Source organism: Cervus canadensis, chromosome 1, assembly GCF_019320065.1.
Source record: "Cervus canadensis isolate Bull #8, Minnesota chromosome 1, ASM1932006v1, whole genome shotgun sequence".
NCBI lineage: Eukaryota > Metazoa > Chordata > Mammalia > Artiodactyla > Cervidae > Cervus > Cervus canadensis.
This window is the reverse complement of record NC_057386.1, coordinates 7364503-7390122: the sequence shown is the minus strand read 5'-3', so window position 1 is coordinate 7390122 and position 25620 is coordinate 7364503. Positions and strand designations below refer to the sequence as shown.

General features: G+C 43.6%; 1 protein-coding gene across 3 annotated transcripts in view; it reads right to left on the bottom strand.

The window, feature by feature from the left end:
• The window catches only part of TEN1 (TEN1 subunit of CST complex), a 26170-nt gene extending 555 nt beyond the window's left edge, over positions 1–25615 (bottom strand). The window contains exons 1-4 of one of the 3 annotated variants that reach the window (XM_043461383.1): positions 25468–25599; positions 20681–20735; positions 16845–16941; positions 13005–13162 (exon numbers count right to left, since the gene is read on the bottom strand). In XM_043461383.1, the coding sequence (XP_043317318.1) occupies positions 13005–13162; positions 16845–16933 (247 nt within the window). In that variant the 5' untranslated portion in view covers positions 16934–16941; positions 20681–20735; positions 25468–25599. Of the gene's footprint in view, positions 1–13004; positions 13163–16844; positions 16942–20680; positions 20736–25450 lie in introns of all 3 variants that reach the window. The other 2 variants (XM_043461365.1, XM_043461373.1) reach the window with 2 other exon arrangements.
• Positions 25616–25620: the final 5 nt, after the last annotated feature.

Sequence of the window (25620 nt, the reverse complement as noted above, 5' to 3'; positions counted from 1 at the left end):
TAGGGGGATAGCCTGAAAAGTCCACTTCTCCTGGGAGAAGGCCCAGAAAGATGTGGCCTCTGCTCCCCTCTTTCGTCATCCTAACTCCCGCCAGCTTCTCTGTAGGGCTCAAAGGCCCAGAGTTGAGGAATGGTCTCTATCACATCCTAGTTCTCCATTTGTACCAGAGGGCCCCTTGGCATCATGGGAATTGAGGCAAAGAGAACCCCACATTGAAAAACAAATTTATTTATTTATTCGGCTGTGCCAGGTCTTAGTTTCAGCACATGGGATCTTCTGTCTTCTTTGCGGCATGTAAACTCTTAGCTGCAGCATGTGGGATCTAGTTCCCTGACCAGGGATCGAACCCAGGCTCCCTGCATGGGGAGCATGAAGTCTTAGCCACTGGACCACCAAAGAAGTAACCCCCTATTTCTTTTTTTTAATGAATACAGTTCCCAACAAACACAGAAGACTTTTAATGATATTAATAAAGCTCCTTAATTGTTTCCCCCCCACCCCCAGCCATGTTGCAAAGCATGTGGGATCTTAGTTCCCTGATCACGGATCAAACCTCTGCCCCCTGCACTGGGAGCATGGAGTCTTAACCACTGGACTTGCAGGGAAGTCCTGAGAACCCCATATTTAATCAATCCAAGGGGAGAGTCTAGCCTAATAGGGGCAGATTACCCCACCCTGGACAAGCGGCTGCGGGTGCTTCTAGCAGATGCTGTGGTTTCCCAATGCAAAGGTTTGTTAATGTCCAGGTGACACCAAACAGGAAGGACATCTGGAGTTTGTCCTCCTAACTGTTTTTGTTTCCACTACGTTCTCTCTGCTCTCTGAGCACGTCAATGAATACAATAAATGTTCTAGAACATTATCCTGTCCTCTTTGATGCCGTTTTGAGATAGAGGCATCCTGTGGTTAGAGTCTATGCCTAACCTTCCTTCTAGTCTAGGCCACTATATTGATTTAACACAGCCCGACAGCAGAATTCAGAGGCTTGGACTGTATAAATTTCAAACTTTAATATAGGAAGATGAACTCATTTGAAACAAGAGGTTGTCTGTGTGTCGTCAGCTTCTGTTGCCCCAGCACTTGGACTGCAAAGGCTGCTATGCCTAGATCAGGGGGGCATGGGGCTGTCCATCTTTGAAAGGTCTACATAAATGGAATAAAAGAAGAACATCTGAAGAGCAGGGGCGAGAGAAAGGAGTTGATGAGGTCATTTAAGGTAATTTCTTCTTGCAAAGATAAAAAGAACCTGCAGCAAAGGAAAAGGGGCTGATAAAAGAGCAAACAGAAGCCAGTGGGTTGAGGTGTGAGCCTGAGATAAGGAAGGGATGATATGGAAAAAACAGACCTTTTAGGAAGTTTGACTGTGGAGGCAGGAGGGTCATAGCCAGGTAGATATAAGGCCGAACTTGACAGCTTATTGTTGCTATTATTTTAATACAGAAGAGACTTGAGTGCTTTATATTCTGGGAGGGAAGAACCACTGGTAATAGGTTAAGGGTTCAGCTGAAAAAGCAAAGCCCCGGTAGGAGGGCAGGCGTTCATAACAGCACCGGCGCTGCGCCCCAGGCAGGAGGGAGCCTCCTCTCTCCCAGACTGGAGGGAAGGAGCTACTGATGGGCGTGGTTGTTGTCCTTCAGTCACTAAGGCTCCTGGCGACCCCATGGCCTGCAGCACACCAGGCTCCTCTGTCCTCCACTGTCTTCCAAAGTTTGCTCATGTCGGTGATGCCATCTAACCATCTCAACCTCATGGACGCTGATGCACATAATTATAGGGAAGACTGCTGCTGTGGCCTCAGTTTAACGTGGGATGTAGGAGGTGAAGGAGATGTACTGGAAAGGACAGGGGAGGTGACGATGTAGGGGTTCCTGTATGATAGGTGAATGTCTAAAGTAGCTGTGGCAGCTTGGGGGCTGGGTGGGGGGGCGGGAAGGGGACTGATGAGGACACGTAGAAGGAACTCTAGGCAGGTCCCCGGAAAGACAAGGGCCCACAGGAGATAACAGACCTTGAAACCAGGGGAATCCCTGGAGCTTTGTGAACTTTCTACATCAACAGTTAGGTGGGACCTGGGACCTGGCAATCAAATTGCCAACATCCGTTGGATCATCAAAAAAGCAAGAGAGCTCCAGAAAAACATCTACTTCTGCTTTATGCTAAAGCCTCTGACTGTGTGGATCACAACAAACTGTGGAAAATTCTTAAAGAGATGGGAATACCAGACCACCTGACCTGCCTCCTGAGAAATCTGTATGCAGGTCAGGAAACAACAGTTAGAACTGGACATGGAACAACAGACTGGTTCCAAATCGGGAAAGGAGTACGTCAAGGCTGTATATTGTCACCCTGCTTATTTAACTCATATGCAGAGTACATCATGAGAAACGCTGGGCTGGAGGAAGCACAAGTTGGAATCAAGATTGCCAGGATATCAATATCAATAATCTCAGATATGCAGATGACACCACCCTTATGGCAGAAAGCAAACAATAACTAAAGAGCCTCTTGATGAAAGTGAAAAAGGAGAGTGAAAAAGCTGGCTTAAAACTCAACATTCAGAAAACTAAGATCATGGCATCCGGTCCCATCACTTCATGGCAAATAGATGGGGAAACAGTGGAAAAACAGTGTCAGACTTTATTTTTTTGGGCTGCAAAATCACTGCAGATGGTGATTGCAGCCATGAAATTAAAAGACGCTTACTCCTTGGAAGGAAAGTTATGACCAACCTAGATAGCATATTAAAAAGCAGAGACATTACTTTGCCAACAAAAGTCCATCTAGTCAAGGCTACAGTTTTTCCAGTGGTCACGTATGGATGTGAGAGTTGGACTGTGAAGAAAGCGGAGCACCGAAAAATTGATGCTTTTGAACTGTGGTGTTGGAGAAGACTCTTGAGAGTTCCTTGGACTGCAAGGAGATCCAACCAGTCCAGGTGACTCACTGGAAAAGACACTGATGCTGGGAGGGATTGGGGGCAGGAGGAGAAGGGGATGACAGAGGATGAGATGGCTGGATGGCATCACCGACTCGATGGACATGAGTTTGAGTAAACTTCGGGAGTTGGTGATGGCCAGGGAGGCCTGGCATGCTGCGATTCATGGGGTTGCAATGAGTCGGACACGGCTGAGCTGAACTGAACTGTTGAGAGAAGTCTCTTGAGTCCCTTGGGCTGCAAGGAGATCCAACCAGTCCATCCTAAAGGAGATCAGTCCCGGGTGTTCATTGGAAGGACTGATGCTGAAGCTGAAACTCCAAAACTTTGGCCACCTGATGCAAAGAACTCATTTGAAAAGACCCTGATGCTGGGAAAGATTGAAGGTGGGAGGAGAAGGGGACAACAGAGGATGAGATGGTTGGATGGCATCACAGACTCAATGGACATGAGTTTGAGTAAACTTCGGGCATTGGTGATGGACAAGGCCTGGCACGCTGTGGTTCATGGAGTTGCAAAGAGTCAGACACGACTGAGCAACTGAACTGAACCGAATTGAGAGGGCGGAGACTGGGGCTTAATCAGGAATGAGCAATGGAAGGTGGGGTTGGAACTTCTGCTAGGAAAGCGATTGAAATGATAGCAAGATCCAGCTGGAAGGGAGAGGAGGTGGGAGAAAATGGAGTCCAAAGTCTTCAGGTCCCCAGTGGTGACGAGGCAGAGGGCAGAAAGATACTGAGGGTGGAACCCAGTTTCAGATGGCAGAGGCAGGTGGTTTTGGGTGTGGAGGAAGCATGGGGTAGAGGTGCTTGGAGGCAGAACTGGTTACTGCAGAGGTGGAGGGGGAAGGTGAGGGGGACAAACTTGAAGAGCCGGCTAGATTTCCAGCCCCGCCTCTGGGTTCTGGGACTTGCGTGACCTGAGAGGCTCCGTGTGGGAGGGCAGGGGGGGAAGTGCTGTCGGGGACAAAAGCTACGTTTCAGGCAAGTCCCAGAGAAGGCTAGAGCATAGGAAAGGGGCTTGAAATAAAATAGTGACAAAAAGTAGCAAAATATAAAAACAAAACAAAAATAGTGAACTATAAAAACAAATGCTTTACAGACTGGGAAAAAGAATTTTCAGCAAAGTACAAACCTTGAAAGCATTCCTCTCTTTAATTTGGTAACTCTTTACTGTGGAAGAGCTCAGAATGTCACTTCTGTTTTAAATAACAGAACTGGGGAACTGTGCAAGGAAATGTCATTTGGATTATAACATTAGGAAGGTTTGAGAGGACACACGGAAGGCCTCCAAGGGGCAGGAAGCAGCAGTCAGGTGAGTGGAAACCAGAAGAGGTGGGACTTCTGATGAGAGCCCCAGGGCAGCCTGCCGCTGTCGCCGAGCAACGGAGCAGATGGGAGGCCGCGTCCTCACCCCGTAATCACTGGATCAGAAGCCCTGAGCCCTGCAGGGTGTCCTGGCCTGCTGGAAGGGACATGGCACTGGCATTTTCTCTCCTTTGCCTACAAACATTTCAGAAAGATGACCAGGCAGCCTCTTATCTCTGCTCAGAACTGCAGACCTTGCCATGGGGCAGGGCCTGTGTCTGGTTGACCTTTGTGTCCCCAGAGGACTTTGGACCCGGCTGGGGGCCAGGCATGCCACCCCAGGCCGGAGGTCAGCAGCCACTGCAAAGCTCAGCTCACACTCTGCCCTCCCTCCTCACGGCTGTCTTTCTTTCCTGCGTCAGTCTCGAATGATGAGTATGTATGCCTCAGAAATTAGAAATTGAGGGAAAATTTTTTTTAGGAAAGAAAAAAAAGTACAGATGGCAATGAAAAATAATGAGAAATGGGAAACTATTTGGGGCCTAGGAAAAATGCTGCTGGGTTATTGATTATAATAATAATATTGATTATTAGTCAAGCTGCTGGCTTGACTATTAAGCTTCCTGGGTTGGTTGGTTTGTTTTTTTGTCAAGCATACCTCCTAGCAGGGGACTTCCCTGGCAGTCCAGCAGTTAAGATTCCTCACTTTCAATGCAGCGGGCGGGGTTTAATCCCTGGCTGGGGAACTAAGGTCTCACATGCCACATGGCATGGACAAAAAAATTTTTAGAAAGTTAAAAAAGAAAAAAAAAAAGAATACATCAGAGCGGTACTGTCTGTGTTCTCCTGGTGCGTTACATCAGAGGCCCACAGTTGATGGGTCAGCTATTTGTAATGTTTGATCAACAGGGCAGGCCTGACTCCAGTGCTACAGTCCCCACAAACTTCCACTTAAATATTTGAGCAGCCAGTGATACCGATCTTCACCTGGGTTTATTCTTGCCTCTGGGCTAGAATTTTATCGTTTCTCCTATGCTTATTCACCGTGATTCTTCTCTAAAGAACTTTTCCTGAAATAAAATCCATTCAGAAAAAGGCAGGATAAAATCAAAGGGAGGAGAGGCAGGTTTAATGCAAGGAGGAGGAAGCCAACAACTCATTCCAGACCCATGGTCTCCAATAAATGGCATTTAAAAAAAAAAGAAAGGAAGACAGAACTGTTACAAAGACTTGGGATATGTAACCCAAAGGCAAGGCGTGGATTTTGTTCACCTCCTGCTTTTCAACTTAATTTTTTCTAAAAAGCCATTTTGGGGCCGAGGAAGGGAATGAACAGGGACAAGCTATGTCCTAGAGTATATCAAGGACTAGCTATTGATTTTGTTGGGTGCTTTCGTGATTTTGTTAGAGATACACATTGAAGTATTTATGGATAAATGAAACAATGTCAGATTTGCTTTAAAATACATCAGCAACATAAGTAGGTAAGGGACTTCCCTGGTGGTCCAGTGGTCACGCTCCCAATGCAGGGGGCGAGGGCTCGATCTCTGGTTGGGGAGCTAAGATCCTACATGCATCACAACGCAGAAAAAGAAAAATTAAGTAAGTGCATGTGGGCGATGAAGACACACATCAGTGGAATACAGATCTCTGCTGAATCTGGGTGACAGGTATGTGGAGGGTCATTCTACTTTTGTGTGTATGTTTGATTTGAAAATGTTAAATTTTAAAGAGTTATTTGGATTGAACTTTATTCAATAACTTTATTCAAAAGTTATTGGACTTTACAGTTTTTTCCATTTTTCTTTCCACAAATAATTCTACATGTCCACTCTAGGCCCTGGTCCCACCTTTGTTTCAACCTCTATCTCTGTATCTGCGATCAGACCTTTGAGTTCCAGATACTCAGCACTCAACTCCTAAGAGCTCCCAGGACTTCCTGCCAGAGCCAGGAGTACAGGAGGGAGCCTCGGGTGATGTGGGCTGAGGTCAAAGTGGAAATCATTTATTCCAGGTCCTTTGTCCTCAATTCCACCCCTTCTCCTGATACTTCTTTCAAATCAATTAAGAGGGAAAGGACTCTGAGCTCAAAGGCTTAAGCCTGAATAAAGATTAACTTTTATTAAACCAAACATAATTAAAGTAAGCTCCATTTAATTGCTTTCTTCTAGTGCATTTCATCCAGAGTTAAAAACTACTGAAACTTCTAGAAAGTAAGTTGGTACTGTAAATCAAGAGATATATCCTTTAATGGAGCAATTCCACTTTTAGGAAACTACCCTGAAGAAATAATCAGAAAATGAACAAAGATTAGAACACAAGGCTATTAACTGTAGTGTTTTTAATATACATCGAGATAGATTTTTTAAAACTGGGTTCTATCAATGTATGACAAAACCCACTGAAATGTTGTGAAGTAATTAGCCTCCAACTAATAAAAAAAAAAAAAAAAAGATAAAAAAAAAACCCAAAAAACTGGGTTCTGCTCCCTGCCCCGGGCTATAAAGCAATATATTTTCATTGTAAAATGCTAATAAAAGTACAGGGAATCCTATAGTTCTACCACCCAGACATAATTACTCTTAACATTTTGGTAAATAATATTTCAAACTTTTGTATGTATAAAAATGTCCATCTAACAAAAGTGAGATCAAATGATACACATTGTTTTATAAACTGCTTTTTCTTTAGTGAAATACTATGAACATCTTTTCATGTCAATAGATATAGATTTATAACACCATTTTTGATGGTTGTATAATATTCTCCAACTGAATATCACATAGTTTTTTAATGAACTAATGTACAGTGAACTTATAAGAGCAAGAAATGGAAACAACACAAATGTCTAATGCTTGTGTGAATTAGTGCATGTCAGGAAGTATTTAACAAAAGGCTTTCTGTGTGCTGTTTTGGATCTGTCAGGAACCCTCTGGCCCTTATTGATTCCTGAACATTCAGGAATTAAGAGGAGAGACACGCCTTTCCCGGGGCTGAGGAATCCAGGCATTTCTCATTACGGTGGTAAGTACCCTCTTCCTTTTTATGAGCCATACGGTGAAAGGTGATTGTTTGCAACTCTCTCTCTTTGATAGGGATCGTCTTACGTTTTGTAAGTCTGGAATTTTAATCTTTGTCTTTGCTGAGAAGAACCACCTTGTAAGACAGTATATATGCCCACGCCATGTTGATTAAAACACCTTTGCTCCATCAGAGCTTTGGTCCCCGTGTCTGTCTTTCTTTCTTTCTATTCCTTCTTTTTGCCTTTCTCTCTCTCTATTTCTGGCTAATTCCTTGGAGCGTGGAGGCCCGCTGACCTCCCTTTCTTGCCCGGGCTTCTAAGACCCTCTCGAGAAGGCGCACTGTGCCTTCACCCACTCGAGAGGGCGCCTGGTGCCTACGTGCAGCAGCGCGAGCCCTGAGAACACGGCTCTATTGGCTTTCCGCGTAAACCAGGGGATACCAGCCTCTTTCTCTCTCTTACTCTCGGAACCACTAGGTTCCGGCCCATTAAAGGACCAACAAGCGCTGTCAGCCTCTTCCTCTCTCTTACTTTCTTATCTTTGACTCCGGACCACCAGGTTCCTGTCCATTAAAGGACCAACAAGTGGCACCCGAACAGGGACTCTGGTACACGTGGCTTCGGACGGAGTGACCCCCAAGGCCTATTGAGGCCGGTAAGTACTAAGACACGGGGCAATCGGCTGGAAAGCCCCCTCACTTTTCTACTTTACTTTATTACTTATTTAAAGTCCAGGGATTTTCGGTTTCACACCAGAGAACAGAGGCTTGCCTTCAGACAGCAGTTGAATGTAACCCTTGGTTCCCTAATGAAGGTAGTTCCTATAGATTTCTGGCCCCTATGGGCTCTCATCGAAACTGTGATTCTGCCATCTCAAGGTAATTCTAGCCCTCCTGATATTCGGCAACAGGCAGAACACTTATTACATGAATATAAATTAGACGATGATACCTTACAAAAGGCGCAATTAGAACAACAAAAGATACTTCAAGATTTTCCTACTAACCCTGCCCTGGTTGCTCCAAGGGCTCCTCCCCTGCCAGAGGGCACATATCCCAATGTCCCTCCCTCTATAAAACCTAATGATTTTGACACTCCCCTAAGACACCTTTTAACATTAAAACTGACAACACCTTTCTGAATAACAATAATCTACCCGCTTCCCAACAGAGGCTTTCCGAGTTGCCGGCTTTGCAGTTGCAAGTCTCTGAAGCTGAAGGTTTCTCTGCCTTTCCAGTTTTAAGAAATGTTGATGCTCAGAGGGGCAAATAACACCTCAATATAAAGGTATTAACTTTTTTCACATGCAACAAATGAAAAAGGCTGTAACTATGTATGGCCCACATTCACCTTTTACTAGAGAGATTCTAAATGCTCTGGCGTCTAATATTGGAAACTTTATTCCCCATGATTGGCGAATTTTAATAAAAGCTCTCCTTAAACCAGGAGAGTATCTTCAATGGACAAAGTGGTTTCAAGACATAGCCAGAGATCATGCTAACAGAAATGCTCGAGCCGGTGCTCCCCAAAACGAAATTACTTTTGAAATGCTAACTGGCACCGGACAATTTGACACTATAGAAGCTCAAATACGATGCCCTCCTTTGTTGCATGACCAATTAAAAACAGTGGCCCTTGAAGCTTGGGATCGAATTACTCCTCAAGGGGAGCCTACAGGTAGCTACACTAAAATATTGCAGGAACCTAATGAAAAGTATGCCAATTTCTTAGCTAGATTAGAAACTGCTATTTCCTGTACAATAATTAGAGAAAAAGCTAAAAAGCAGCTAGAGAAGTTACTTGCTTATGATAATGCAAATCAGGAATGTCAAAGGGCTATAGCCCCAATTTGTGATACAGGGACTATTTTGATTATTTGAAGGCTTGTCACAATATAAGATCAGAAACTCAAAAGATGCAAATGCTAACTGAAACAAAAAAGAAAAATACCTTAAGAAAGGGAAATGAAGGATGCTTTACATGTAGAGATAAGAACCATTTTAAAAAAAAGACTGCCCTAAAAAAGTAAAACAAACAAACAAACAAACAAAAACCTCCAAAAATCTGCCCTCGCTGCTGTAGAGGAATGCATTGGGCCAAAGAGTATAAATCTAAATTTGATATTAAAGAAAAACCTATTCCGGGAAACTCCAAGCAAGAGACCTCCCAGGTCCCCTTCAACAAAAATCAGGGGCAAATTCCATCTTTTCCTTCAAACCCTCAACATCCGGCAGTGTTGCCCTCGATATACCAGCCCTAAACTCCTTTACCCTCAAGCAGTCCTCTCTAAAATACCTACTGGACTTTTTGGGCCCCTGCCCCCACAAACCTTCAGTCTTTTATTGGCCAATCTAGTTTGACTTAACAGGCAAAAAGGACAGGGGTCTCCAAAAAAAAAAGGCTGCAAGTGTCAGACATTTTTCTCTCTCTTAAGCAGCAGGAAAAAACAAATGAGAGATAGATATATATATATATATATATTTTTTTTTTTCTTCTCTATACAAATTTAAAAAGAGATTTCTCTTAAAATACTGTGTTGCCATAATGACACCTGGTTTCACTTAAAGTTAACTATTCTCAAACCCTGAGTTAACCAATGCATTTTTCTTATGGGAATGTTTGTCTTAAGCTATGTTAATGTGCTATACATTTACCCCAGACTCTGTCTTCAAGTTGGTTCTGCCTAAGACTCAGAACAGACTTGACAAACTGGTATGTTTTACTCATGCAAATGTTCCCTTAAGCTATGTTAATAAAAGTATATTTGCTTGAAAACCTGCCTTTCTTCAAGATTCATGTCAATCATTTTGTGGCCTGAGACAACTCACCTGGTGCTATAAGGTTATGTCAAAGTGCATGTTGTGGGTGAGGGGCCTGGTGCTATTCTCTTCAGTTTTGAGACATTTCCTTTCTCTAATTAACAGACTGCTGGTAGTTATATGACACCTGGCTAAAGACGAACAGGGGGGCACTCTTTCTGCCCCCTTCTGATGCCTATGTCAGAGGCTTTCTCTATCTCCTTTATACTTTATTTATTTATTTTTTTTTATTATTTTTTTTTTTGTTTTTCTCCTTTATACTTTAATAAAACTTTATTACAAATAAGTCTCAATTTGAGAACACATTACAAACATATACTGATTTCCAAATAGCTTTTCTGGAATGTTTTGGAAAATTTTCATTTCATTATCCTTCTGGTAAGCTGTGGAATTTCTTCAAAAATACTGAATTTATTATTTCTCGCATTATCAGCTCACAGCCTATACCACAAGCTGAGGTTTTTTATATAGATGAGACTAAAATCACTCCATATTTTTGTTGTGACAAGACACAGAACCGAGGAGCATACCCTCGCGTGACAAAGTCCTTTCATTGCCTGGGCCCAGGAAAATTACACATAAACGTCGGCCAACAAACTTGGGCTTTCGTCCTGCCTCCAAAAGAAGACTTTCGGACATTGCTGCCCTTTTTCTGTCTGTGAACCATGTTTACTACTGAAACTTTAGGGAAAGAGTTAGGGAAAGAACAAAAAACATTATGTAAAAGGTTACTAACACAACCTGGGAACATTACCATGACAAAGAACTTCTTGGCTGACACCCTCCTCCTCCTCCTCAAATCATCCTCGATAAACAAATTGGGCCTGAACTAGAGACATATAAAACATATGGAAACTTGCTGCCAGCACCAAAGAACTTGGGACTCGGACCGGACATTTCACAGAGACCAGTCGTGGTCATAGTAACTATTTCTTTTTCTATAATCAGTCATATTTTATACAGGCCTGTGTCCCACTTCCTTTTGTTATAGCCATAAGAAATTTACAACTTGATCTGTAACTTGTATTAATTACCAATTTTGTGTTACTCCTGTTCATTTCAATCATAGTACCTACAGCTGGGAACAAATCAAATTTCATTTACTTGATAATGCCTCTCTGAATGTACAATTACTGCAGAAAGGAAATCTTTAAAACTTTTTCTAAACATCTGCCCTCTTCCACTAATTTGGAAACTTTACCTGAACAAATTATCCGGGCTAGACCCACAAAGATGGTTTCAAAGCATCACCCACAACATCGGGTCTAAAACTGTAACTTTGGTAATTGTCTTGATAGTTGTATTTGTTGTTTATCGTCTCCTTTCTATATGGTTGGTTAATATTAACCAAACTCATTTGGTCAGGACCTCTTTTTTTTTTTACAAATATAATAAAATAGGGGGAATTGTCAGGAAGCATTTAACAAAAGGCTTTCTGTGTGCTGTTTTGGATCTGTCAGGAACCCTCTGGCCCTTATTGATTCCTGAACATTCAGGAATTAAGAGGAGAGACACGCCTTTCCCGGGGCTGAGGAATCCAGGCATTTCTCATTACGGTGGTAAGTACCCTCTTCCTTTTTATGAGCCATACGGTGAAAGGTGATTGTTTGCAACTCTCTCTCTTTGATAGGGATCGTCTTACGTTTTGTAAGTCTGGAATTTTAATCTTTGTCTTTGCTGAGAAGAACCACCTTGTAAGACAGTATATATGCCCACGCCATGTTGATTAAAACACCTTTGCTCCATCAGAGCTTTGGTCCCCGTGTCTGTCTTTCTTTCTATTCCTTCTTTTTGTCTTTCTCTCTCTCTATTTCTGGCTAATTCCTTGGAGCGCGGAGGCCCGCTGACCTCCCTTTCTTGCCCGGGCTTCTAAGACCCTCTCGAGAAGGCGCACTGTGCCTTCACCCACTCGAGAGGGCGCCTGGTGCCTACGTGCAGCAGCGCGAGCCCTGAGAACACGGCTCTATTGGCTTTCCGCGTAAACCAGGGGATGTCAGCCTCTTTCTCTCTTACTCTCGGAACCACTAGGTTCCGGCCCATTAAAGGACCAACAAGTGCATGTGTGTGTGTGTGCATGCTCAGTTGTGTCCGACTCTTTGCAACCCCATGGACTATGGCCCACCAGGCTCCTCTGTCCATGGGATTTCCCTGGCAAGAGTACGGGAACGGGTTGCCCTTTCCTCCTCCGGGGGATCTTCCTGATCCAGGGGTCGAACCCAAGTCTCCTGTGTCTCCTGCATTGGCTGGCAGATTCGTTACCACTGAGCCACCTGGGAAGCCCTGTGTGAATTAGTATATACATCTAATCTATAAAATATTATATAGCCATTAAATACTTAAGAAAAAATTTCAAGACACAGAGGAATCCTTATGAAATAATGTTAAACTAGAATAACCAGATACAAGATGTTCTAGTTATATAAACCATAGGACAAAAATGGTGCAGGGATGGCCAGAGAGGGAGGCAAAGAATCCAAGTGTCCAGGTTTTAAAGTTTTGCAACCTTCTACTCCCGATGCCACAGAGATTCTCCCAGGTTGCTTCTTTTTTATTTCTCTCACCCTGACTTCCTGGCCTCTGACTCTAGCCCCTCTTACTTCTTGGCCTCTTACTCCAACCTCTCTGGGTCTTGGTTTTCTCATCTATGAAATAGCCATAAGATAACTAAGATTAAGGGCTGGTGAGTAGATTAAAAAATTTTTAAGCAAACCACAAGCCTGGCACATTCTAGACCTTCAGAAATGAAGGATTTCTCTCCCCACTTTCTCGCTCCCCTATGGCAGGTCCATTGGGAAGGCGGTCACATCTCTTTCCCTTGAGTCCCTACTGATCTGGAAGGAGTGTTAACCCCAATGAGGGACCCATGCTGGGTTAGAAGCCAGGCCCAAGCACCCAAAAGACTATGTGAGGGCAAGACTTACCCTTCTGGTGCTCCAGTTCCCCAAGGACGGTGTAGAGGGAGCCCAGCTGGGCTTGGAACGGTTCCACCAACTTGGTACAAACGAGGATCGGGTACTGGTCAGATCTGAGTTGAGCCATCAGGGTTACTTGGGACTGGGTCATGTCGTAGCTGCACAACCTGAAAGTCAGGGTACATGGGATCATTCCCATCCATTGACAGAATCACCCCAAGGCTCAAAAGGTTCTGGGAGACCAGGATGTCCATGGGAAAATGTTCAGCCCCACTCAGATCAGAAAAATTAAAGTGGTAGCAACAGAAAACATTGTTTTGGTCTATATAATTGAAGTATAAATTACATGCATTAAAAAACATCTATTTGAGACTTTCCTGGTGGTCTGGTGGGTAAGACTCTGAGTTCCCAATGCAGGGGCCCAGGTTCGATCCCTGGTCAGGAAACTAGATCCTACATGCTTCGACCAAGAGTTTGCATGCCATAACTAAAGATCCCGAGAGTCGCAACTAAGACTCAGTGCAGCCAAATACGTAAAAATTATTTTAAAAAATTTTTTAATGGACTTGTTCATTGACTTGACAAAAGTATCCACTGTGCAAGCGAGAATCCCAATCAAGCTTTGGCACATTTCCATCACCCCCCAAAACCCCCTTGTGCCCCTTTGAACTCAGTCTTCCCACCTCCCACCTCAGGCAATCACTGATCTGCTCTTGGTCTCCATAGGTGAGTTTTCCTGCTTAAACATCTCATGTGAATGGAACCTTATAAGCATGTATCCTTCTGTGTCTAGCTTCTTTGCTTCAGCATAATGGTTCTGAGACCCATTTATGTTTCATGAATAAGTAGCTTGCTCCTTTTTGTATTGCTTGTTAGCACTCTGTTGAATGGACTAATACATTATTATTATCCATTTACCAGCTGATTTAGTTTGCTTCTGAACTTGTGCTGAACACGTTTTCGTTTCTCGTGGGGAAATATCCAAGTGGGATTTTTGGGTCGCATGGTCAATCTGTCTGTTTAAAGGAAACTGCCAAATTATTTTTCAAAGTGGTGGAGTCACTTTGAAAGTCACTTACTTACTTTCCCCCCAGCAATGTATGAGGGCTTTAGTTACTCCAAATCCTTGTCGGCACTTGATATGGTCAGTCTTTCAGCCACTTTAGTGGGCATGAGATACCATATCATTGTGGTTTTAATTTGCATTTCCTTAATGACGCATGACGTTGACAAATTTTCATGTGTTTATCTGCGATCTGGATAGCTTCTCTGACAGTGTTTGTTGAAATCTTTTACCTATTTAAAAATTAAGTTCTTTATTAGGAATTTCTTGGTGGTCCAACTGTTAGGACTCCGCACTTCCACTGCTGAGGGACTGGGTTCAGTCCCTTGTCAGGGAAAAAAGACCCCATAAGCCATACGGTGTGGCCAACAAAAATAAAAAATATATAAATAAAAATTAAGTTCTTTATGTTCTTATTATTGGATTGTATGAGTTCTTCATATATTCTAAATACAAATCATCTGTTGAATATATACAATATACATACACACATCACTCCCAAACATCTCCCAGTTTGTGGTTTGCCTTTTAATCTTCTTGATGGTATCTTTTGATGAGAAGCTTTTAATTTTGTTGAAGTCCAAATTTATTCATTATTTCTCTTTTATGGCTTTTGTTTTCTGAGTCCAAGAAATCTTTGCCTACCTCAAGGTGTATCTGAAGATCTTCTATTTTCTTCTAAACAATTTTATGGTTTTAGCTCGTACACTGATGATCCAGTTAGAATAATTCATGTGTGTGTGTGCTGTGGGGTAGGGATCAAGGTGTTTTTTAACCTCCATAAGAATAACCACTGGACCCGCCAGAGAAGTCCCATTAATAAGTTTTATATCCATGCTCCTAAACATCACTCTTCTTTGGGGCCACCCAGCCCCCAAAGTACTTCATGCAGTCAAGCTCTTGGAGGTGGAGGCAGGGGGGAGGGTAGACTCCCACTGCCACACACCTGCTCTGATTCCATGCTGTTAGAGAAGGTTTTTGAGAGTCCCTTGACTGCAAAGAGATCCAACCAGTCCATCCTAAAGGAAATCAGTCCTGAATATTCATTGGAAGGACTGATGCTGAAGTTGAAACTCCAATACTTTGGCCACCTGATGGGAAGAACTGACTCACTGAAATAGACCCTGGTGCTGGGAAAGATTGAAGGTGGGAGAAGGGAAAGACAGAGAATGAGATGGTTGGATGGCATCACTGACTCAATGGACATAAGCTTGGGTAAACTCCAGGAGTTGGTGATGGACAGGGAGGCCTGGCGTGCGGCAGTCCATGGGGTTGCAAAGAGTCGGACATGACTAAGCGACTGAACTGAATTGATATGTCTCCAAGACAGGCCCCAATGATTCTATTTTTTTTGTTTGTTTGTTTGCACTGGGTCTTTGTTTTGGCATGTGGGCTCTTCCTTGTGGTTCTCAGGCTTAGTTGCCCTGCAATATGTGAGATCTTAGTTCCCCGACCAGGGATGAAACCTGGGTCCCTGCACTGAAAAGTGGATTCTTAGCCACTGTACCACCAGGGAAATCCCTCCAGTAATTCTTATATCCTGGCATGCACATCCCTGTGTAATCTCCTATCACCCAAACTAGTGCTGACTTATTTTTTCTTTTTTGGCTGCTCTGTGTCTTAGTTGCTGCATATGGGATCTAGTTCCCTGACCAGGGATCAAACCTGGGCCCCCTGCATCAGGAGCTCAGAGTCTTAACCACCGGACCACCGAGGAAATCCCTAGTGCTGACTTATGTAACCAACAAAACATTGCAGAGATGATCTAGAGTGATTTCTGAGATGAGGTCATTGACACTGTGGCTTTATCTTTGCTGGCTCTGTTGAGTCACTCCTTCTGGAGAAAGTCAGCTGCCAGATTATGAAGACCTTCAAGCAGCCATATACTGAAATCCATATTTTGAGAAAGTGAGCCTGTGTGACGAGAGGCAGCATAAAACTGCCCAACATGTGAGTAAGTCCCTGTAGAATCAGATCCTCTAGCTGCACACCAGCCTTCAGATGCTAGCAGCCCTGGCCAACATCTCAATTACAATCTTCAAAGCCAATCTGAACCAGAAGCACCCAGCAAAGCCATTTCCTAATTCCTGACCCATGGTACATATGAAAAAAATAAACTTTTGTGGTCATTTGAAGCCACTAAACTTGGGGGCGATTTGTTACCCAGCAATATGTGACTAGGGGCTTCCCTGGTGGCTCAGAAGGTAAAGAATCCGCCTGCAATGCAGGAGACCGAGGTTCAATCCCTGGGTTGGGAAGATGCCTTGGAGAAGGGAATAGCTAACCAGACTAGTATTCTTGCCTGGAGAATTCCATGGACGTAGGAGCCTGGCGGGCTACAGTCCATTGGGTCACAAAGAGTCAGACATGAGTGAGTCACTAACACTGCACTGGAATATGTATACTAACACAGTATATATGTTTATACACATATTGTGTGTATACACACCCATGTATACATATAAACACACATGAAAAAGCATGTATTCAAGAAAAGGTTAATGGTCGGTGATTTTTGCTGGCTTTCTTTACACATTTACAGATTATCAACATTTTTTACAATGAATATACATTGATTTTTTAAATATTCTTTAAATAATTAGATAAAATTGTAAGACTTTTGTTTTTTAAAACAATTTTGAAAATATAGTAAGTTTAAAATAAAAATAAATCATTTAAAATAATTAAAAACATATAATTTAAAAATAATTTTTAAAATATATTAAAAGACTCAATTTTATTTTAAACACTCCCCCCCCGCACCACGTGAAGAAAAACATTCTCACCTGCCAAATGTCCTCAGTGTGTTCCCATCAGGAACTTGGCCAGCACTGACCTCCCAGGGGAAGAAATAGATCCCAGGTTTGGGCAGCATTATTGCTCCTGTAACCAAATAGTTGACACAGATTTTTGAAGATAATGACAAACCAAGCCAACCATGAGATGGAGATTAACAGATGTGAGACCAGCAACACCTGAAAAGCTAGTTCCAGGGGGAGGTGTTTTAAAATTTAAAAAGATTTTTTGATAGATCTATGTGGAAAGTGTTATTTGTTGTTGTTTAGTCGCTAAGTTGAGTATGACTCTTTTGTCACCCCACCGACTATAGCCAATCAGGCTCCTCTGTCCATGAGATTTCCCCGGTAAGCATACTGGAATGAGTTGCCACTTCCTTCTCCAAGGGATCTTCCCGACCCAGGGATAGACAGAACCTGTCTCCTGCATTGGCAGGAGGATTCTTTACCACTGAGCCACTTGGGAATCCAGAAAGTGTATTATTCCCACTCTAATTCCTATGCAACCATTTCCCTCCTCAAGCCCCTAAAAGGGTCCGTAAAAGGCAGATAACAATATGACTTCTGTCACCCTAGTATGAAAACTCTCATAGCCAATACATAACGAATGAGTATACTTTATTTCCTTTCAACTTTATTTACAAAAACATGCATGCAATGAGTTGGCTTGGCCCATGCTGATGTTTGCCAATCCCTGCCAAGGTGAACCTGTTTTCATAAAATATTTATCTTTTTATTATGCAAATAAAGACAAAGATGAGTATATCTTTATTTTCCATCTATATTATAGTATACAAGCTGTTCTTGATTTTTTTTTCACTTCATATATTTTGACACTTTCATAGTTGTACATAAAAGATGTCTTCACATTTTTAAAATAAACTTTATGGAGAAGGAAATGGCAACCCACTCCAGTACTATTGCCTGGAAAATCCCATGGATGGCGGAGCCTGGTAGGCTACAGTCCATGGGGTCGCAAAGAGTCAGACACTCCACAGACTATACCAGAAGGCTCTGGCGTCCTGCTGTTTATCTTCCATGCAAACTTTCTGGGTAAAGAGGTCATTGCTTGCCTCTGTGGACCATGTAGTGTACAAGCTGTTGTTTTAAATGACAAATTTCAACTTCCTGTTTTTCTGGGCAGTCATTTTGTTTACTGGTTCAGCCCTGTAGCAGGCCTCAATAAAATGTTCATAAGGCTGACGGAAGCACCTTCTACTGAGGTTAAGTTGCTAATAGGTGCGTACAGAGTACAGCTACAGTGACCAGAAAGAATTGCAAGAGTTACTCTTAAGACCTATTTCTAAATACTCTGTGAAGCAGTTTGGATTTCTGGCACAGCTAACATTTCCAAATTTAAAGTTTCTTCTGTAGGCCTCTTGCATTGAAGGCCAGTCATCTGTTACAGTCCCTTAAGATGGGACACAGCGGGTCTAACATAAAACGCAGATGTAAGTACTTGTGCAAGTAAAAATAATAATAATAATAATAAAAAATAAAATAAACTTTTATTTTTGAATGATTTTCATTTTTTTCAAAATGTTAGATAAATGCGGATTTAGGACTAACTAAAGTCATCCTGAAAATGTTGGCCTTCAACTGTTTCTGGATTGGACAAGCAAGTGGAGATCTGAACCAAGAAAATGGTAATTAAATAATTTCAAGATCCTTCTGAAAATCAGATGACACAGCTCTACTCCCAAAGTTTAAGGTAACCTGGAATCTTGCACAAGTGTTTGCAATATCCTCTGGCAAGGAGGTCATGCGGGATGGTTGTTGACCCATGTTCCACGGTCACGTCAGTGTCGTGTGCCAAGAATGAGTTTGGCCAACGTAGTGGAGAAGCAACTTATTCAGGGGTTCCTTCCAACACAGACATCCTTCATAGCTGCAACCTTTGAGGGAGCTATCTAGTTACCAGAGACAGCTCCCTAATCGTCTCTGGCCTGAGAGAGAAGCAAAAAACAGAACCAAACCCCTAAAACAGTCAAGAGAAGGAAAAAAATATAGTGGTTGTGCTTGTTGATAATGAGGACAATCCCATCCAACCTAGCAAATGCTGCAACTTGAGAATCTTTTTTAAAGTAATTCTTCCACTCTCAAGTACCATGTATAAGTTAAACTATAAGTAACTGGGTCATTAATTTTTATTTTTAAAATTACCATGCAGAAGCACTGACTCTTTGAGGGTGGGGAGGAAAATCCTTTGTAAATTTTTTTAAAGTTATAATTTTATTTATTCATTTATTTTGGGTGCATTGGGTCTTTGTTGCTGTCCCTAGCTGTAGCCCGTGGGAGTTACTCTTCATTGCGGTGCATGGGCATCTCATTGCAGTGACTTCTCTTGTTGTGGAGCATAGACTCCAGGCATGCGGGCTTCAGTAGTTGCAGCACACAGACTCAGTACTTGTGGCTCCTGGGCCTAGCTGCTCCTCCTTAGGCAGAATCTTCCCAGACAAGGGGTCAAAGCTGTGTCCCCTGCATTGGCAGGCAGATTCTTATCCACTGTACCATCAGGGAAGCCTTCTTTTGTAAATTTTAACCTCAATTTTTTTTTTCAAACAAAAGTTGCTATGTGTTTATTTAGATATTTCTGTTGACTTAATAAGCACAGCTGGCTCCATAAATCATTATCCATATATTATCGCACACTCAAGAACGTTTCTGTGAAGATATATCAGAACAGGCTTCTCCTGTGGCTCAACTGGATTTCAAATAATCTCTCTAGAAATCTGAATAATGGTACAACCTGTACTTCAAGCCTTTTTATTTCTCAAGGTAAAATATCCACTTCTAGGAGAAAAATCCATGGTATGAAAAATATTCCTTTTAACAACTGGGAAGTTTGAAAATACTGTACAGGAAGGGTGGTGACCCAATCTAACTGCTTCTTTCATCTTTTCTGAAGGAATTGCCCAGGTTTCTGCAGTGGGATTGAAGATTGAGAAGTAACACTTAAAACTAAGTTCATCATAGCTTTTGTCGGCTTAGGACTTGTTTTTTGTGGACAAGAAACTTTATTATACATGTTTACCGGTCCACAATTAGAACAGGTTACTGGTTTACCACAAAAGGGTAAGGATATAACTCAGGAACAACCAAAAAGGAGAGATGCATAGAACAGAGGAGGTGGGGTGGGGTGTGGCGCTTCTATGCCCTTTCCTGTCACTTGCCCAGCCCATCCCTATGTTCACCAACCCAGAAGACATTCATTCGTGTGTTTAAAGTTACAATTCTGTTAGTCTTATATCACACAATGAATCGCCCAATGCTAAAACTCAAGTTATGTCACATGATTTGACCTATGGCCTCAAAAGATTCTATCACATGGGGATTACTTCCAATTTAAGTGTGATCTCAACTAAATTAATTTTACAGTGACCAAATAAAATGACTATTTATGCCTTTAAAAGTTTTGCAATCACCAGAGTAAAAGTAAATTCAGGGAAGAATCATCAATGGATGTGAAAAGTTATTGGGTAAAAGTCTGAAGAACAGGTTATTTAGGGACTTCCCTGGTGGTCCAGTGGCTAGGACTCCATGCTCCCAATGCTGGGGGCGCCAGTTCAATTCCTGGTCAGGGAACTAGGTGCCACACGCTGCAACTAAGAGTTTGCACGCCTTAACTAAACAGCCTGCAAACTGCAACAAAGGTTGAAGATCCCGCACAATGCAACTATGATCTGGTGCGGCCAAATAAAATTTTTTTAAAAGAAAAAGAACAAGATATTTATATGGTCTCAACAAGTATCTCCCCCACAGACTACTTAATAATTACAAAGGGGAAAACAGTCTAGTTTATAATGAAGAAAATGAACAAATACAACCTTCACGTGCCTCCTGGATGTGACGCTCAGAGGACACATTGCTTCTGTGATATTCCTGTAGAAAATGCATAATCTGAATCTAATCATGAAGAAATATCAGACAAATCTGAATTGAGAGACATTCCGCAAAGAAAGTGTCAAAATCATGGAAGACAAAGAAATCGCTCTAGTTAAAAGAGACTCAAGTGATGTTAGATCGCATCACCAACCAGGTGGACATGAATTTGAGCAAACTCCAGGAGACAGTGAAGGACGGGGAGTTTGGCACGCTGCAGTCCACGGGGTCACAAAGAGTCGGACACAACTTCAACAACAACAACAACAACAACAGAAGTGACAGGACAACTGTTACGGGTGGCATTCCTGCACACCCCCCCGCAAAAAGTAAAGTTGAAGTCATAACCCCCAGGACCTCAGAATGTGACCTTCTATAGAGAATCCTCAGAGGTAACCACGTTAAAATGAGGTCATTCCTGAGGGCCTCATCCAGTATGACAAGTATCTTTCTAAAACAGGAAAAGTCTGGACAGGGACAGACATACACAAAGGGAGGAAGCCAGGTGAAGATGAAGGCAGAGATAGTACACAAGCCAAGGAACACCAACGATTGCCAGCAAGCTGTCAGAAGCTGAGAGGCATGAAGCAGGTTCTCATTCACAGCCTCAGAAGGAACCACCCTGCTGACACCCTGACTGTACACTTCTGGCTTCCAGAATTCTGAAACAACAAATCCCTGTTGCTTAAGCCACTTGGTCTGTGGCGCTTTGTTATGGTAGTTCCAGCAAACTAATACAGCTAAATATTAACTCATGATCCATGGACCTTGCCTGGGAGGAAAAAACTGTGATAAAGGACTTCACTGGACAATCGTAAGTCCACAGAAAGGTTTGGAATAGTATTGTATCGACATTGTGTCCTTAATTTGATAACTGCCATTCTCCTGTTCACGTCTTCCATTTACGTGGGTCCTTGACAGGGAGAGGAAATAGACAAAAGAGGATGATGTTTCAACCAGAACCAAGTCCTGTGGCTTTAATACCACCTACCAGCCACCCTCTCTATCTCTTAGAGCCCCATTGTCTTCTGTTTGCTCAAGCCCAGGAGTCATTCTTTTTTTTTTTTTTTTAAGTATCTATTTATGTATTTCTTTCTTTTTTTGGCTGCTCTGGGTCTTAGTTGGCACACAGGATCTTTGCCGTTGCCTGGGGATCTAGTTCTCTGACCAGTGACCCAACACAGCCTCCCTGCATGCGGAACTTGGACTCAGTCACTGGACCATCTGGGAAGTCCCTTGTTGTTCAGTGGCTAAGCTGTGTCCAAATCTTTGTGATCTCATGGACTGTAGCACACCAGGTGCCTCTGTCTTCCATGATCTCCTGGAGTTTGCTCAAATTCAAGTCCATTGAGTTGGTGATGCCATCTAACCATCTCATCCTCTGCCACCTCCTTCTCCTTTGCCTTCAATCTTTTCCAGCATAGGGGCTTTCCCAGTAAGTTGGCTCTTTGCATCAGGTGGCCAAAGTATTAGAGCTTCAGCTTCAGCAAAAGTCCTTCCAATGAATATTCAGGGTTGATTTCGTTTAGGACTGACTGATTTGATCTCCTTGCTGCCCAAGGGACTCTCAAGAGTCTTTGCCAGCACAGTTTGAAAGCATCAGATCTTTGGTGCTCATCCTTCTTCATGGTCCAACTCTCACATCTGTACATGACTGGAAAAACCACAGCTTTAACTATATGGACCTTTGTCGGCAAAGTGAAGTCTTCGCTTTTTATTATGCTGTCTAGGTTTGTCATAGCATTCCTTCCAAGGAGCAAGCATCTTTTAATTTCATGGCTGCAGTCACCGCCCTCAGTGATTTTGGAAGTCCCTTAACCACTTCTTATTATAACTGTTAAAATTACAAGTCTCCATTGGCCCATAGTGCCACTTGGAGTCTGTGCCTGTTTTGCCATCACCCCTCCTCCAGCTCACCTTCACCTCAGAACTACACATTTGCTTTGTCGCAGACTTGAACAGGCTTCCCCACACTTTCACGTGGCTGGGTCTCTCTCCTCAGCTCTCAGGCTGTCTATCTCCTTGGTAAGACCGGCCCTGTCCACCTCATCTAAAATGGCATTCTCTCCACCCCTAGTCACTCCATCCTCAGTGCAGTCCACTAAATAATAGAATTTCAAATAACAAGATCTGTTTTCTTGATTAATGTTGATGTCTCCCACTAGCTTATCAGTTCCATGAGGGCCATGACTTGGCATACTCCCTGGTATAGCCCCTGTGCCTGACAGTGTCTGGAAAATTATTAAATATTTATCAGATGTATGGATATATTCATGAAGAAGAGAGTGAAAACCAAAACCATTTACCCCCCCTACAATCAGGCCATTCACAGAGAACCCAGACTACATCTTACTGCCCACATTAACTTAACTTCGTGGTGTTGAGTCTTTGTTAGCATCTTTTACTATTCCCGACTGTCCAGTCCAGAAAGAGAGTTTGAATACCAACACCTAGCTTGTTCACTGAGATTTTTTGAGTTGCCCTTTCCGCTAATTTTGACTGTTGTGCAGTGGTTTGTACCAAGTCTTAATCAAAACCCTGAACTAAGAGACTCATCTTAAAGAATTGATGCTTTTGAACTGTGGTGTTGGAGAAGACTCTTGAGAGTCCCTTGGACTGCAAGGAGATCCAACCAGTCCATCCTAAAGGAGATCAGTCCTGGGTGTTCATTGGAAGGACTGACGTTGAAGCTGAAACTCCAATACTTTGGCCACCTGATGCAAAGAGCTGACTCATTTGAAAAGATCCTGATGCTGGGAAAGATTGAGGGCAGAAGGAGAAGGGGACGACAGAGGACGAAATGGTTGGATGGCATCACCAACTCAATGGACATGGGTTTGGGCGGACTCCAGGCGTTGGTGATGGACAGGGAGGCCTGGCGTGCTGCGGTTCCTGGGGTCGCAAAGAGTTGGATACAACTGAGTGACTGAACTGAACTGACTATGGAGTAGGAAATGGCAACCCACTCCAGTACTCTTGCCTGGAGAATCCCATGGACAGAGGAGCCTGGCGGGCTACATACAGTCCATAGGGTCACAAGGAGTGGGACATGACTTGAGTGACTTAGCACAGCACAGCAACTTGGATTAGTTTTTTGGTGCTCCCCTTTACTGTGTTTGAAGTGAATGCCTCACTCACTTTACCTTATTCTCAGCACTGTTATTAAAAACTGATGCAATAAGAAACAGATTATTAACTAGATAGCTTTAAAAACACGATTAGGAAAAAAGGGGGGGGGGCGGAATTAGCATGTTGTTTAAAGTTACAAAGGTAAGTGAGAGATAAAGGAGATGGGTAGTGTGCCATATCTTCATTACCATGGCATAAGGTCAAAAGATAACTAAAGTGAGCAAATCAAGAAATACTAAGTATTTTACTTCAATATTTAGAAATCAAAACTAAAAACACAGTTTATTATGATTAAAAGTGGCTGCCTCTGAGGATGAGGAAGTTCTGCTTCTCATTAAAAATCCTCCTATTCTAACATTTTTTAATGTGTGCTTTTTACTACTTTGATGAGGAGGATTGTGAAAATGAAAGTGGATTCCAAGACCTCTAAGCACACCTGGTGCTTCCCAGGTGACTCAGTGGTTAAAGAATCCAACTGCCAAGGTAGGCTCGGCAGGAGATGGGGGATTGGATCCCTGGGTGGGGAAGATCCCCTGGAGGAGGAAATGGCAACCCGCTCCAGTATTCTTGCCTGAAAAATCCCTCGGACAGAGGAACCTGGAGGGCTGCAGTCCATGGTGTTGCTGAGTCAGACCCAACTGAGCACACACAAGCACACTGGCAATTTGTCTAAGTCCACACTCAGTAGTCGTGTACGGATGTGAGAGTTGGACCATAAAGAAGGCTGAGCACCCAAGAATTGATGCTTTTGAACTGTGGTGTTGGAGAAGACTCTTGAGAACCCCTTGGACTGCAAGGAGATCAAACCAACCTGAATATCAATAAAGGAAATCAATCCTGAATATTCATTGGAAGGACTGATGCTGAGGCTTCAATACTTTGGCCACCTGATGCGAAGAGGCAACTCATTGGAAAGGACCCTGATGCTGGGAAAGATTGAAGGCGGGAGAAGGGGAGAGCAGAGAATGAGATGGTTGGATGGAATCACCGACTCAATGGACATAAGTCCGAGCAAGCTCTGGGAGTTGGTGATGGACAGGGAATGCTGGAGTGCTGCAGTCCATGGGGTCGGAAGGAGTCGGACAGGACTGAGCGACTGAACTGAAGCCCCCACCCATGCCCATAAAAAACGCGGGGACGGGGGAGCGCTAGCTATCTCACGGCTCCCCCGCAGCCTTCGCCTCTGGCAGCAGAGATGCTATTCTCTTAACAAGTGATGGTTGGAGCCTCTCATCAGTGAGACCTTTTGCCTCCACTCTTCGAGGGTTTTGGGAAAACCCTACGACCTCCCCGAGCCAACTCAAGGAGCCGCGGCTCACCCGCTGCAGCCTTGGAACCCCCCCTCCCCCTCTCACGTCCCCGGGAGGACTTGGCGCACGGACCCGGAAGCGGCGGCTCGGGCGGGTCTGGGGCGCAGGCGCGGTCCTCCTCAGCCGCGTGGTCCCGCCCCTTCCCAACCCCCAGGCGAAGCTGTGTGGGCGCGCGGGCGGCCAATGGCCGCCTCTTTCCGCCCCGTGGGACCGCCTGACGAGTGACGGGTGGGTTGCTGAGAGCGTCTCGGTTCCCCCCACGCCCACCACCACCACCTGGGCAATTCCTTGACCTTCTTCCGGGGTCCGCTTGTCAGAGGGCTGCTCTGAGGCGCCACTGGCCGAGAACAGGGGACTCGCCCGCCCCGGCGGCGCCCACAGCGGCACAGCCACCGCCTGACGCTCCGTCCGCTATCGGTCACGCGCCTTGGGGCCCCGGTGAAGGA